This window comes from Mauremys mutica, chromosome 2, assembly GCF_020497125.1.
Source record: "Mauremys mutica isolate MM-2020 ecotype Southern chromosome 2, ASM2049712v1, whole genome shotgun sequence".
NCBI lineage: Eukaryota > Metazoa > Chordata > Testudines > Geoemydidae > Mauremys > Mauremys mutica.
In genome coordinates, this window is record NC_059073.1 from 192114401 (window position 1) to 192130227 (window position 15827).

Sequence of the window (15827 nt, forward strand, 5' to 3'; positions counted from 1 at the left end):
TTCTACAGCCCTCCTCTAACATCTGCATCATATTTCCACTTACGCTAAGTAACTATCTTAGGGGCTCATCTGGTTCTAAGGAAAACAATCGATCTGTGCCTGGGATGGGCTGTTCCTGGGCTTTGAGGCTCCTTACAAGAGGCCCCATGGTCCTACTGCACCCTGCCCCAGGAAAAGAGCCACAAATCTGGGTCTGTCTAGAGAGGCCTCATGAGAGCAGCCAATCAGAGCCCATCAAGCTCAGCTAAAAGGAGCTGCAGGGCCTTAGCAGGTCAGTTCCTGCCAGGAACTGGAGGGGCAAGAAAGGGTGCTGCTCTCTGGCTGCAGAAATTCCGGGGATTGCCAGAGTTTGATTCTGGCAGCATTTGCTTAAGTTGGGTTTGCAGGAAGAGAGTCCTTAAGAACTTGAACCTTGAGGTGAGGGTGAAGCTAAAAGTGGCCAGTAGGAAAAAGCAACAATGAACTGAAATCAAGCGGTGCCTAGCTACTGTTTACTGGGTCCATGGTTTGGAACTCAGAGTTATGTGCAGGCCCTGGATCCCCTACCACTTACAGTGGCATAAGCCCCAGGAAGGGGACAATGCTTACGGAGAGCTTGAACAAAGAGCAGAATTTCAAGGACCCAGAGTTGGGGCTGGAGACCCTAGTGAGGGCAATGGGACTGTTCTTGACTAGCCCAGAAGGGGTTCATTTGGACTTTGGGACTTAGCCAGAGGCCTGAGCCACAGAAGACTCACTGAGGTCAGCTGGCAGGGTGCACCGGAGGTGAGAAAAGGACTGTGGTACCAGACCCAGCCACTAAGAGGCTCTCAAGAGGTGAGTGGATCCCTATTATAGTGCCCAAAAGGAAAGCTCCATGTTCTTAAGACATTTCTCATTTGTGTGGAATGATAAAGTTAGTGTGTTATGTGCCACGTATCAGAGGGGTAGCCATATTAGTCTGTATCCACAAGACTGTGGCTATAGGAGGACTCCTTGTTGTTTTTAGTGTATTCTATGCCGGCTCAAATTCTATTCCCAATCTTAAGGATCATATTGGTGCTAATGGACATGTTGATTTTATTTCAGCTAATGACTGATCCCATGCTCAGGGAGAAGAAGTTGCTTAAGAGTGTCTTGCGCATCTTGGAAGAAAGGTCACAGGATAGGAACAGCATTGTCCGTCAGATGGCTGTAAGAGGCCTGGGAAATATAGTCGATGGGGCGCCTGTGAAGGTATGAGAGAATACTGAATAGGATGCAACATAAGTAGAGAATCCAAGGGAAATAATTGCTCAGAGTTTACAGAGGCTGCACACAATGCACTAGGCCAAATTCTGCTCTCTCCCATACCCTAGTAACCTTTTTGCAGTCAATACAGAGCAAGCTGGATCCTTTGGTAAACTGGGCATAAGCAAACAATGTGCACTTTAATGTAACCATATGTAAATGTATGCATCTAGGAACAAAAAATGCAGGCCATACTTACAGGACGGGAGACTCTATCCCAGGAAACAATGATGCTGAGAAAAAACTTGAGCCATGGCAGATAATCAGTTGAACATAAGCTCCCAGTGCGAAGTTGTGGCCAAAAGGACTGAAATGATCCTTGGAGGCATAAATAGAGGAATCTTGAAGAAGAGTAAAGAAGTTATTTTCTTCTTCGAGTGCTGTCCCTGTGGGTGCTCCACTCTAGGTGACGGTGCATCCCGGCGCTGTCGATCGGAGATTTTCGGTAGCAGTGCCTGGTTGGGGCGCACGCACCCAGATGGTATCTCCCGTCTAGTTGGAATCTTCCTGAGTGCGTGCGCCCCACACCCTCCTCAGTTCCTTCTCAACCGTCCTCGGCTGAAGACGGGACTCGGAGCAGTGCTGCCCTCTCTTCCCTGGTATCTATAGGAAACAGTAACAAAGAACATAGAAATAATTATTAATTACTTCCCAGTTGTTTCCCTTCCTTTAGTATAGTTACATAGTTAGTTACTTAGTTAAAAAAAAAAATCACTTCAGACTTGTCTCTCACTGAGACACTCTCCCCTGCCATTTCTAATTTACAATGCCAGGGGCTTCAGGATTCAAGAGGTGTGTTTTCTGGCACGACTCCATACCAAGGTTGGATGGGCACTCACATTGTGTGAAGTGCCTCGCGGAAGCCTACATCCCCGCAAAGTGCCTCCACTGTATGAGCCTCGAGTCGAGGGCTTGGCACGACAGAGACCTGCGGCTTAAAATGCTTCTCATGGAGAAATCCCCGCAACCGCTTTCGGAGATGGGGAAAGTTAAACCCACTCCCACATCCTCCCCAGCCAGATCAGAACTGGTGGGGAGCGTTGCTTCACCCTCCCTGGAGCGGAGGCAAGAAGCAGAGCAGTCTCATAGAAGAGACTCTAACAAGAGTAAGGGGTCTCCTGCGAGATCCCTACCCTCTGTGCTGACAGCGCCAAAGCTAGGCGCCTCAGCCCCGGATCACGCCGCAACAACATCTCCCACAGACCGTAGAGGCGGAAATTCAACCTCCCGAACACAGAAGGATTCCGCGGCACCAAGCGCCTCAGCGCTAAAAATAGCCGCGAAGCCGGCTGCCCGCTCTGCCCTGGGGCCGACAAGGACGTCGGCACCGCAAGCCTCAGGGCTAAAAATAGCCATGAAGCCGGCTGCGCGCTCTGCCCTGGTGCAGACAAGGACGTCGGCACCGCAAGCCTTAGGGCAAAAAATAGCCACGAAGCCGGCTGCGCTCTCTGCCCCGGTGCTGACAAGGACATTGACACCGCAAGCCTCAGGGCTAAAAACAACCGAGGAGCCGGCTGTGCGCTCTGCCCCGGTGCCGACAAAGCCGTCGGCACCGCAAGCCTGAGGACTAAAAATAGCCGCGGAGCTGACAAAGCCGTCGGCACCACAAGCCTCAGGGCGGGGGAAAAAAAAAAAAAAGCCGCGGAGCCGGCTGCGCGCTCTGCCACGGTGCCGACAAGGACGTCGGCACCACAAGCCTCAGCGCTAAAAATAGCCGCGGAGCCGGCTATGCGCTCTGCCCCGGTGCCGACAAAGCCGTCGGCACCGCAAGCCTCAGGGCGGAAGAAGAAGGGGGGGGGGGAAAACCGCGGCTCCAACCGCGTGCTCTGCCCCGGTGCCAGGAAGGACATCGGCACCGAGCCTGCCTTCCGCCCCTGCACCAACAGCAGACCCCCTGCAGGGCACCTCCAACCGACCCACTGCACCGCTCACACTTTCACTTTCGCTTCTTAACATGACACAGCGCAGTCCCACCACCTGAACTGGCTACCTTCACTGAGCGCGAACCTGATCTACAACGGCAAGCAGAGTTCTCCGCACCTCCCTCTCCTCCCCCACTGGAGCCTTTTTCCACCTCAGGCTAAGGTCCGCAGCCACCAGCCTCAGTTTCCCTACTTCGCTCCCTATAAATGAGGCACTCTTGGAACCAGCTGACGCTCTCTGCAAACTCCAGCTTCTTTATTACCAACCTGCAGGAAAGCCGAACATAGATACTATGTTCCTGCTAAGGACGCTGACTTCCTATTTTTTTCACAATTGAACTCTTTCATTATCAATGCAGTCGCACAAAGACCGAAACAGCCACAATATTAGTCCACCCCGCAAGACATGGACCTTAAACACCTTGACGTCTTGTGTCGCAAGGTTCACACATCCTCCACTCTACAATTCTGGATCGCAAACTACCTTGCACTCCTTGCCAGGCATGACTTCGATGACTACAATAAACTTTTGAATTCACCTCTTACATTCCAGAGGACAGGGCAGCAGGCTTTAAATTAATTCTGAGTGAGTGCCAATTGATTTCCAGAACAGCCCTACAAGCCTCTTTAGACACGACAGACACAGCAGTCCATACAACTGCACCAGCTGTGGTTATGCGCAGATCTTCATGGCTTTCTGCATCTGGCATCCCTAAAGACCTGCAGAACAAAGTGGAGGACCTCCCCTTTGATAAACATAAACTGTTCTCTTTATAAAAAAAAAACCTGATGAACTACTTCATACGATGAAAGATTCTAGAGCGACACTGCGCACCCTGAGCATTCACCCATCTTTTCCCAGGGGTCAACGATATCAACCCAAACCTTACCACATAAATAGGAATCGCACTAGACCCTCTAAGCGCAGACAAGATCAAGCTCAAGCAACCACTTCCCATCCATCTGGGAATAAACAACAATTTTAAAAGGTTGGTTCAGGGTCTGTGCGACCACTCCTTGATTCCACAGCCTATTTGCCCATTTCGCCACCGCCTCCAGAGTTTCCAACATGCCTGTCAGCAAATTACACAGGACCGCTGAGTCCTCGAGATAGTTCAGTCCGGTTATTCTAGCCCATTCATATCCTATCCTCCTCCCCTTCCCCGTCCCTCTTCAGGGACCCCTCTCATGAGCACCTGCTTCGCGCAGAAGTTGCTTATCTTCTACAGCTAGGCGCAGTGGAGCCTGTGCCAATGCTACATCCAGGGAAAGATTTCTACTCCCATTACTTCCTGACCCAGAAAAGGACTGGGGGCTGGAGGCCTATACTAGACTTACTCCAACTGAACAAATTTGCAAGGATACAAAAATTCAAAATGGTCACACTGGGCACATTAATTCCTGCACTAGATCAAGGGGACTGGTTTTCAGCCCTCAACCCACAGTACGTCTCTTTTCATATATCAATTCATCCAGCTCACAGACGCTCTCTAAGCTTCACAATCAGTCACGACCATCTCCAATACGGAGTTCTTCCTTTCGGCCTCTCCACAGCGCCGGGAGTTTTTTTCCTAAATTCTAGCTGTACTCGTGGCTCACCTCCACAAACATGGGGTCACGCAGTTCCTCTACCTGGACGATTGCCTCATCAAGGGCAACTCTTATGGCGAGACACTCCAAGCTACTCTTTCACTATCGCCCTCTTTCACAGCCTAGGCCTCCAAATAAACGCTCTCTATTCATCCAAGGACACAGGCAAGACTCTGCCTACAGCTCCTTGGTCATATGGCAGCAACTACCTTCATACTCCAGTACGCCAGGCTGCACATGAGATGTCTTCAGGGCTGGCTCAATTCCAATTTCAAACCCAACAGACACACCTTAGGGATGCTGTTAACTCCGCCTCCCAACTTTCTAGCTTCCCTACAGTGGTGGACAAGACCAGAGAACCTCTGCACTAAGGTTTCCTTCCAGAACTGATCCCCAGCACTTGTGCTCACCACGGACGCTTCCCTAATTGGTTGCGGAGCGCATTTAGAGGGACACAGGGCACAAGGCTAGTGGTCTGCATCAGAGTCGCACCTACACATAAATCTCTTATTGCTCAGAGCTGTGAGATGAACGTGCCTTCATTTTCTTCCCCTCATAAAGAACAAATACCTGCGAGTCTTAACAGACAACATAGCATGTATGTACTACATCAACAGACAAGGGGGAGCACGCTCACATTCTCTTTGCATGGAAGCCATCCGTCTATGGAATTGGTATATATAACGTCAAATACAGACCACCGCTTCCTACCTGCCAGACTGCCACAACACTATTGCCGACGCACTCGGCAGGCACTTCTCGACGGAACACGAATAGGAACTGCACCCCAAAGCAATACTCCAACAGCTCTTCTCCCTCTGGGGCACCCCGTCAGTAGATCTTTCTGCCACAACCCAGAACCGAAAATGTCCCCAGTTTTGCTCCAGAGTGGGACTCAGAACTGCATCCCCAGGAGACGCATTCCTCATCCGTGGAACACCTCTCTCCTGTACGCCTTCCACCAATCCCTCTGCTACACGGGGTTCTTCAGAAGATTGTGGACCATAAAGACCGGGTCATACTTATTGCCCTGGCTTGGCTGAGACAGACGTGGTATCCCTACCTACTCTGCATGTCCTCCCGTCACCCGCGGGCTCTCCCCAACAGGCCAGATCTCCTTTTCCAGAACAATAGACTGCCTCTTTACCCTGAGCTCCTCAAGCTCCACCTCACAGCGTGGTTCCTTCATGGTTCCAAACCCATGAACTAGCCTGTTCTGAGCAAGTCCGATATGTCTTCCTGCACAGTAGGAAAGACTCCACTCATAAAACCTACCCGCAGAAGTGGAAGAATTTCGCCCTCTGGTGCTTACATAATCACTTAGCACCCAATATGGTAACCCTCCCTATCATTCTAGACTACCTCTTGGAACTAAAACAAGACGGACATTCGCTCAGCTCCACCAAAGTGCACCTGGTGGCACTTACCACCTTCCATGACCTCTTAGCAGGTTATTCACTCTTTACTCACCCAACCATAAAACGATTTCTCACAGGCCTGCAAAACCTTTACCCTGAATTTCACCCAATAGCTGCTTCATGGAATCTTAACCTCGTTCTACACACTCTCATGAAGCCTCCATTCGAGCCCTTGGCTACCTCCTCTCATCTCCATATATCCATGAAGGTGGCTTTCTTAGTTGCCATAACATCAGCAAGGAGAGTAGGTGAAATGAGTGCCCTGATGGCCCACTCTCCCTACACAATCTTCTCCAAAGATAAAGTCACTTTGAGACCACATCCTAAATTTCTTCCTAAAGTGGTATCTACCTTCCACCTCAACCAACCTATATACTTATCTACTTTCTATCCCGAACCTCACAAGACTCCACAAGAGGCAACCCTGCATACTCTCGATGTCAGGCGAGCAATTGCCTTTTATTTAGACAGGACTAAACCATTTCGCAAGTCTCCGCAACTCTTTGTTTCCATTACCAAAAAAATCAAATGGTATGGCTATCTCTAAACAACATCTGTCCAAGTGGATCTCTGACTGCATCAGATCCTGTTACCGTGCGATGAATCTTCAACCGCCTGAAGGCGTTAGAACTCATTCCACTAGAGCCATGTCGGCATCCATTGCCTTCTTACACAATGTTCCCTTTCCTGATATCTGCAAAGCGGCTACATGGTCATCTGAACACATGTTTGCAAAACACTGATCTAACGCAAAACACCACGGCAGACACAATAGTAGGTCATACAGTACTATCTTCAGTACTCCCTGCCGTATCTCCAAAGTCTCACCAACCGTAGTGGGTACTGCTACACATTCACCTAGAGTGGAGCACCCACAGGGACAGCACTCGAAGAAGAAGAGAAAGTTACTCACCTTGCAGTAACTGAGGTTCTTCGAGATGTGTGTCCCTGTGGGTGCTCCACTCCCCGCCCTCCTCCCCTCTACTTTGGAGTACTAAGATTACTCTCCACGGTAGAGAAGGAACTGAGGAGGGTGTGGGGCGCACGCACTCAGGAAGATTCCAACTAGACGGGAGATACCATCTGGGTGCGTGCGCCCCAACCAGGCACTGCTACCGAAAATCTCCGATCGACAGCGCCGGGACGCACCGTCACCTAGAGTGGAGCACCCACAGGGACACACATCTCGAAGAACCTCAGTTACTGCAAGGTGAGTAACTTTCTCTTCCCTCTGAATATGGCACTCATGTGAGCACTGCTGGAATGCTGTGTCCAGATCAGGTGTCCACAATTCAAGAAGGATGCTGATAAATTAGAGAGGATTCAGAGAAGAGTCACAAGAACTATCAAAGGATTGGAAAATATACCTTTAGTGATAGACTCAAGGAGCTCAATCTATTTAGCTTTACGAAGAGAAGGTTAAGGAGTGACTTGAGGACAGTCTATAACTACTCACATGGGGAACAAATTTTGATAATGGGTTCTTCACATTAGCAAACAATGGTATAACAAGATTCAATGGAGAAAAAGGAAGCTAGATTAATTCAGACTGGTAATAAGGCATACATTTTTAATAGTAATTTTAATTAATCATTGGAACAATTTACCAAAAGTTGTGGTGGATTTTCGGTCACTAGCAATTTTAAAATCAAGATTGGATGTTTTTCTAGAAGATGTACTCTAGTTCAGAGACTATTTCGGAGAAATTCTATGTTATGCAGGAGGTCAGACCGGATAATCACAATGATCCCTTTTGGCCTTGGAATCTAAGTAACTAGAAATCTAATAATAGGATTATGCACGTGTATTATGGCACTGAGTTTGGCTCATTGTAGCTAGCACCTGGTCTGAAATATAGCTATAGATCTCAGGAGGGAGAGAGAGTTGATGAAATTCCCACAGCTTCATAACTGCTAAAGAAAAGTTCTTAGAAGTGTGATCAGTGATAAGTGTTCTTTAATGTCGTATGTTTGTACAGGTGAAAAAATACAAGAAGTTTCTTCTGGACATACTGATCGGGGCCTTACATGATATTTTCAGTTCTGAAGTGATTGGTGAGAGCATGAAAGCACTGGCCAAAGTCCTGAAGGAGCTGAAAGAGAAGGACATTGGTTCTTCCTTCAAAGACCTCACCCAACAGATCCGGACCTACTTTGACGATGTATGTGAACAGAACTCTCCAACCCCAGTTCAACCGATCTTGATTAGACTCGATTTACGATGTGTGATGTGGACTCCCTGGGCATTGCTCATGTCAGAGTGCAGAGATTTTAGGCCCCAGGGAAGGGAGGTATTTTACGGAGGAGGAGAACATTAGGAGGATGGGGATGACATCCCTGCTCCCACAGTCTCACCCTTCTGTTCTTCTTGATTGCCACTGAGAACCTCAAAGAAAGTCTGAATACTAGATTAGGTAGCTAGATAACCATGAAAAGGGGGTTACAGAGTGCAATAGAGAGTGTTGGGCCTGCTCTGTACTGTTTTTATGTGAGAGGGTTGGAATGATCATTCTGTTTTGCAGAGAATTTTTGAGATTTCAAATTTTGGTTTTGTTCCTATTTGTGGGAACCCCTCCCCCAAACTTCAGAACTCCTTGTGAAACAGAATTACTATTCTCAATCTAGCTCTGTTGGAAGCCTTGGCCTGGGGCAGTCTGCTCTCAGACTATCCTGGTGCTGGGAACCCAGAAAACTCTGGGAGCTAGAGGTGCCAGGGAGTTGCAAATTTGAGAGCTAGGACTCCCAGGGTCATAGAATTGGAAGGGACCTCAGGAGATCATCTAGTCCAACCCTCTGCTCAAAGCAGGACCAATCCTCAGCTTTTTATCCCAGTTCCCAAAATGGCCCCCCAGGAACTGAACTCACAACCCTGGGTTTAGCAGGCCAATGCTCAAACCACTGAGCTATCTTTCCCCCCAAAGCTGGGAGCCTGGAAGCCTGGAAGCCTATGATCCCAGTCAGCCTGCTAGATTGGCTGCCAAGGAGCTGGATGGGTGTACTGGCAAGACACCAGACAGGTTTCTAAGGACTCTGCCTGGCTTCTGGAGGAATTTCATCAAAATTGAACTGTCTCTAAAATATTGTCAGGAATCAGAATATTCAAACAAAAAATTGGTTAATTAAAGTTTTATCTGACTAGCTGTAGTTGCAATCACTCTACTTTAGCGTAGAAGAGACGTCTGTGTGAGGTGCGTGATGGGATTGTCCCTTACTTACCAAGTTGTGGGGCTTTCTTGGCTGTAGGAGGACGATGCTCTTCGCTCAGTGGCCTTTGTCCTATTTGGCATCCTGGCTCAGTTGACAAAGAAAAAACGGAAGGCCTATTTCGCTGAGCAGGTTCGAAAGAGCTGGGTCACACTTCTGCTGCACCTGCAAGACCCAAGCCCCAAGGTTTCAATGGTAAGACCAACAGTGACTTATTTCCTAAGCCAAAGGAATATTCCTCCCAATGCCAGGGGAGCACTGCTATTCCTGCTTGTTGTGAAGGCCCAAATTCTCCCCTCAGTTCATTGCTCTCCTGCTGAGTCAGTTCCAGCCAGGTTGGTCCATGGCTGCCTCACCAGAATCCAGGATAGGTCATGGGTCTGACCCCTACAGGTCTCTGTTCCTGTCTGACTCTTCACCCCAGGCCCCTGCCTCCCCAGAACAGAGGAGAGACCACAGCTGTGCCTGGTGAAGCAGCTTTCATCGGTATATCTGTTCCCAAAAGACAGTGATGCTACCTCCAGGTTTCAGTGGAAGCTCTCCCCTCTATTAGTCATTCCTGCATGTTTCTGCCAGTTGCATCCAGATGAATCCCTTTTTGTCCTGGAATAGATGAGCAGTCACGCAGATGAGTTCCCTTTGATTGAACACAGCACTCGGTAGGGAACAATTCAATGGTGTGACACTCTTTTTCAGGAATGCAGAGCTACGTTTCACCTCTGTTTCCCGTTTTTGGGACTGAAGAGACTCCAACATGCGATCAATAGGCACCTTGGTGGCAGAGCCGAGCTGAAGCCTGAAGAGCTCCAGGTGGACATTTGCAGACACCTTGTGAGTGAGCTGTTGAATTGTATGAGATTATTGACTGGAGGGTGATGGGAAATGTAAATCTGCCCCAGATTCCCATTTTTCCCACTTCTACCCAGCCACCTGTTCTTTCTCTTATTTACCTGTGGTTCATAAAAGCATGTGCTAGCAGTCAAAGGGCACTTCTAGCCAGAGAGAGCTCATGTGTCCCTGATTTCCTCTAGGCCAAAGAAAATGCAGAACTGCTGGAGAACTTGTACAGCACCACCATCGCTTACTTCAGTAGCAGCTGGGAAGGGATCCGAGCAGTTGCCGCCAACTTAGCTGGTGAGAGATGATGCCCAGTGTCCCTTTTGATATTCCCATTGAGGGAGACAGAAAAAATCCCACTGTGCAGCACTGAGCTGCCCTTAATCTCTCTGTGCCTCAGCTTTCCAGCCATAGATGGAGATGTTAATGTCCCTACCTCTCTAGGATGGTGGTCGGAGGAATTCATTAGTTGCTATAAAGTGCTTCAGGATTGTTGCAGGGGACGCACGGTGCAGTCATTTTGCAGTAGCGGCTGGGACACCGTCACATAGGGCATGGTTACACTTTGAGCTGGGGGTATAATTCCCAGCTTAATGAGACACACCCACAGTAGCCCTGTGTGCTAAAAATAGAGAGTAGCTGCGATGGCAGGAGCAGCAGGAGGTTTAACCACCCCAAGTATGATCCCATCCAAACCCCAAAGTCTGTTCTCACAGTTGCTGCTCCTCCCACGGCTTGTTAACATGCTAGCACTGTCAGAGCTAGTGTGGGCCCATCCCATTGAACTGGGAGTGATACCCCTAGCTCAAAGTGCAGACCCTACCCAGTGCTGTTCAGTGCTCCTCACTGCGACTTCATCACTGGGAGGCATGCAGCCCACCTCCCCACAGCGCCTGCTGTTTCACCTTCCTGGCCACAGCACCTTGTCAAGGAAGCATTAGGTTCCTCCTCTTTGACCCAGTGCCCTCTTCTCCGTAGCACACCCATGTGAGACAGGCAGGCATTGGGGCTCACCTATCAGTCACCTTGTGAGATCCCTGCTTAGAACTCGCTTATTCCTGGCCCCAGTCCTTTGCTCAGACCACTAGACCAAGACACTATCTTAGTATGTCTCCAATAACTGACAGCATTGGCAAGAGGAGCACAGACTGTTTCAAGCAAATGGGTTTTATGTAAACATTCTTTTTAAAAAATGTCTCTCTCATTCTCTTCAGTGTGGACTCTAAACTCAGGGGCGGCTCTAGACCCCAGCGCGCCAAGCAGGCGCGTGGGGCGGCCCTTTCCCGGGGGGGGGCGGCATTTGGCTCCGGTGGACCTGCCGCAGGCATGACTGCGGCGGGTCCCCTATTCCCGCGGCTCCGGTTGAGCTCCCGCAGGCAGGCCTGCGGCAGGTCCGCTTGTCCCAGGCTCCGGTGGACCTGCCGCAGGCAAGCCTCCGGGAGCTCAACCGGAGCCGCGGGAAGAGGGGACCCGCCGCGGGACCGGGAAAGGGCGGCGCAGTGCACCGCGCTGCTTGGGGCAGCCTGATTTCTAGAGCCGCCCCTGTCTAAACTGCTCTAGCATCCTCTTGCCCACAGCTCACCCTTAGGCCCACAGTAGGAGACCCCAAAGACCTGTCTAACGGCTGCTAATATCACTTTGCACTCAACAAGGGAAGATTTTATTATTGTTATTTATTTGACATTTTGTATTTAGGCATCATCCTGGAACACACAGACACTCAGCGTATGAAATGGCTGGACCTGGAACATCTGCTGATGTGTAAGTGATAAATACAGCTGAAGTCCTGCTCATTAGTGAGTTATAAAGGAATTTAGCTCACAAGCAGCAGTAACTGATACCACTGGTGCAAAGTGCATCAGCCACACATCGAAGGACAAATTCACTCTTGCCCAGTAGAAAGTCAGCCTTAATTTCCCCTGAAGGAGGAAGCTGCAGAAGGTGTGATATGAGTCAGTGCATCTCCTGGTTGTCCTGGCAATGCCCCCTCCCCAGCCAGTGCTCTCCACACTTTGGGCTTTATTGGCTCTCTGTGGACTCCCCAAGTGAGAAGTAGCCACTTTCTGCTACCCCAAATTTCCCACCAGCAATGTTGCTTCCAGTAGGTGCCCTGTATCATGCGCAAACCAGCTTGGACCTGGCCTGTGTTAAATTCCAGGTTTAGTTGAGCTCAGGCAGTGGCTCCTGAATAGAGCTGGAAAATAACTGGAAAGTGGAAGCTATTGAAACAATGGACCTTCTTCCATTTGCAGCGGAGTGGATGACTTTCTGGTAGAGTCAGGGTCTCCCCACAGTTAGGAGCGTGGAAGGGACCCAATGGGGGACCCTAAAGCTTTGTTTGTATTGGAGAGCTGCTGTTGTGTGGTATTCAGAAGTAATAAGTCTCCAGCTATTTCAGGCACAGGTGACTATATGAAAAGTGAGGCCTATTCATCTCTCATGTATTTTCCACCCCCAATAAAAGGACTGAGCCCAGTTTCACATTTTTCCATGTGATCATTCTGCTCAGGTACTTCAAGGTTCTGTGATCACGCTTAGCTGTCTGTTCACTAACGTTATGTCCTCCTGTAATTTCAGCTCTCCAGGTCCTAGAGAAAGACCCAAGTCCCACTGTCCAGCTGGTGGCAACTGAGCTCATAAGTGACATCTGTCCTGGCCGAGCGCTTGGCGAATGAAGCAGAACGGAGACCAACAGAACAAGGCGCTCCAGTGGTATAAGGGCCCTACCATCAATCAAATGTTAACCTCACCCCTTGACCCCGGCAGCAAGATGTGTCATGTGACCCCTCTAAGAACTCCTCCCACTTTCCTCTACCAATCAGGATGGGTTTCGCCCCAATAGGAATGCCCCGAGAGAAGACTTGACCAATCAGGGGGAGTTCCGGGGCAGGTGACGTGTCCTTTGTGTGACCCCTCTAAGAACTCCTCCCATTGCCATCTACCGATCAGGATGGGTTTCAGCCACTGGGGATCACTCCAAGAGGAGATTTGACCAACTGGGGGGAATTCTGGGGTGGGGTGACCCATCCGGAAGTGCTTCATGTGACCCCTCTAGGAACTCCTCTCACCACCCTTTACCAGTTGTGATGGGTTTCAGCTGCAGAGGACTGCCCCAAGAGGAGAGTTGACCAAAACAAGGTAGGTTCTCGGAAGGGGTGAACCTCCCAGAAGAGGGTCGTGTGACCCCTCTAAGAACTCTTTCCAATGCCCTCTGCCAATCAGAGTGCAGCACATCACTTCATAAGTCCCAGCGCTGGGCAGAGGAGGCCATCTCTTACCAAGAAGACGTGTTTTATGAATTGTGGAAAGGCTGAGAGGAGACATGGACTCCTTTACCACTCCCCTGAGAACTTCAGACTTTGTTTTAGCCCTGAGGACCTTTGGGCTTGTATGGATAAAGCGCTATAGCAGTTACAGTTCCGAGGAGGGCCCTTTGACTTGACCATTGATAGATACCTCGGGACCCGACCCCGAACCCTCGTGAAGAACCCTGATGAGTGTGACGACCCCCCCCCCCAAAGTTGGAAGATGATCATGGCTTGGGGGAGTCACTGGTGGACAAGGTGAACGGGAAAGACGTTGCTCAGGTAAATGAATGATTAAGAAGCGATGGTCGATCATGGGGATATAATGGGATTAGAAATCGACTTGGCATTGCATAAATCTAAGAACAAGCAGGGGGTTGCTTACACTGTCTTTTGTCTGAAAATCTCTCAACAGGTCAATGATGCCTTTCAAGAGGCCTTTAAGAACTTACACATCGGTAGCCCTGTCGTGCATCAGCTGTTTTTGCTCCTGTCTGAGATGCAGATCTCAAGAGGAAAATCTGGAAAAGGACAAAATAGAAGAATGAACCAGCTCAGAGTCCTTCATTGTAGGGGTCATGGCATCCATTTTTACAGGTGGCTGTCAAAGGTTGTGTTAAACTAGGCAATTAATTAAACTTATTTAAATGTGTCCCTGTGACTGTATCCCCCTCCATACTTGTGTTAGTAAAAGACGGTACCAGGAACAGTTCTGTCTCCACAGACAGCTCTGTTAATGAAAATATATTACATCCCCAGGGAAGCTGGGAGCTTTGGTGGGGGAATCCTCTTTTTCGAGTGGCCAAAAAGCACAGTAAAACTTTAAATAGAAGACAGGTAACAGCTTAGCTTTCAGATCAGATTTTTTCACTTTACACAAACTGGCTCAAATACATTTTAAAAGAAACAAGACCATTGTTTCAGATGTGGACGTGCAATGGCAGGCAGATTTGGTAGATGTGCACCGGTTCTCCAAACACAACAGAGGCTTTAAGTACATCTTAACGGTGATAGACGTTCTATCCAAATATGCTTGGGCCTTAGGCCTAAAAGACCAGATGAATGGTGAGGTATCCAAGGCCTTTAAAGCTAGTTTTAGCGAAGGCCGCATGCCTCAAAAATTACAAACTGATCGGAGGAAAGAATTTTTAAACAAACCTTTTAGCAGATTGTTAAAACGGCATGGCGTTCACCATTTTGTTACTAATAATGAAGTCAAAGTAGGGGTAGTGGAGCAATTTAACAGAACTTTAAAAAGATGTGGAGGAGGTGGAGATATTTTACAGCCCATAACACTTTTCGCTACATTGACGTGTTATCTGACTTTATAAAGAATGACAACCGGACCTTTCACAGAACTATACGTACCAGACCTGCTGATGTTAATCCTTCACATTCTCTGAAGATATGGAAAACAGTTTATAGAGATGGTTTTAAAATAAAATCGGTTGTTGCCCCTTTTAGAAAAGGCGACCACGTGAGACTATCTAAAGTCAAAGGAGCCTTTGAAAAAGGTTATGAACAGACGTTTACTGATGACCTATTTATAGTGGATGAAGCCTTAACCAGGAGCCAGAGCCCTGTATACTGATTAAAAGATTACGAGGGTGAGACAGTTACTGGATCTTTTTACCCTGAAGAATTACAAAAAGTAAACCCCAAACAAGACAGGATTTACAGGATCGAAAAAGTTCTAGCGGATAAAGGAAAAGGGAGAAAAAAGCAGCTACTGGTGAAGTGGTTGAGGGAGGCGATAAGTTTAACAGCTGGGTGGAAGCTTCTCAACTCTGTGACATTTAGAGACGGATAAAACAAACAAACAAAGATTCCTCCTGCAAAGACAGAGAGAGAGAAAAATGAGCGACAGCGGGTTCTACATTACGTTGCCCAGCAATGCCAGCTCTGCAGTTTTTCCTCAGAACACCAGCTTGAACTTTACAATACGGCTAATTAAGCCCTAGGATCTCCGGAGAGCCTGGGAGGTGGGTTAGTGGAAATACAATACCCACACAGCCAGAACACTGTCAACACTGAGGGGGAGGGATAGCTCAGTGGTTTGAGCATTGGCCTGCTAAACCCAGGGTTGTGAGTTCAGTCCTTGAGAAGATCACTTAGGGATCTGGGGCAAAAATTGGTCCTGCTAGTGAAGGCAGGGGGCTGGACTTGATGACCTTTCAAGGTCCCTTCCAGTTCTAGGAGATTGGTATATCTCCAATTATTACCTTACCTAACAAAGACTCCCCTTTTGAAATCACCTTTGCAGGTGTGGCATGGAGTTTATCC

General features: G+C 48.7%; 1 protein-coding gene across 1 annotated transcript in view; it reads left to right on the plus strand.

Annotated features, from left to right (window-relative positions):
* Positions 1–15581, plus strand: part of LOC123363244 (maestro heat-like repeat-containing protein family member 2B) — a 74857-nt gene extending 59276 nt beyond the window's left edge. Inside the window, exons 33-41 of the mRNA XM_045004120.1 lie at positions 328–417; positions 1069–1215; positions 8178–8360; positions 9442–9597; positions 10099–10233; positions 10434–10536; positions 11935–12000; positions 12817–13826; positions 13960–15581. Coding sequence (XP_044860055.1) covers positions 328–417; positions 1069–1215; positions 8178–8360; positions 9442–9597; positions 10099–10233; positions 10434–10536; positions 11935–12000; positions 12817–12914 — 978 coding nt within the window. The 3' untranslated portion in view covers positions 12915–13826; positions 13960–15581. The remainder of the gene's footprint in view (positions 1–327; positions 418–1068; positions 1216–8177; positions 8361–9441; positions 9598–10098; positions 10234–10433; positions 10537–11934; positions 12001–12816; positions 13827–13959) is intronic.
* The last annotated feature ends 246 nt before the right edge of the window (positions 15582–15827 follow it).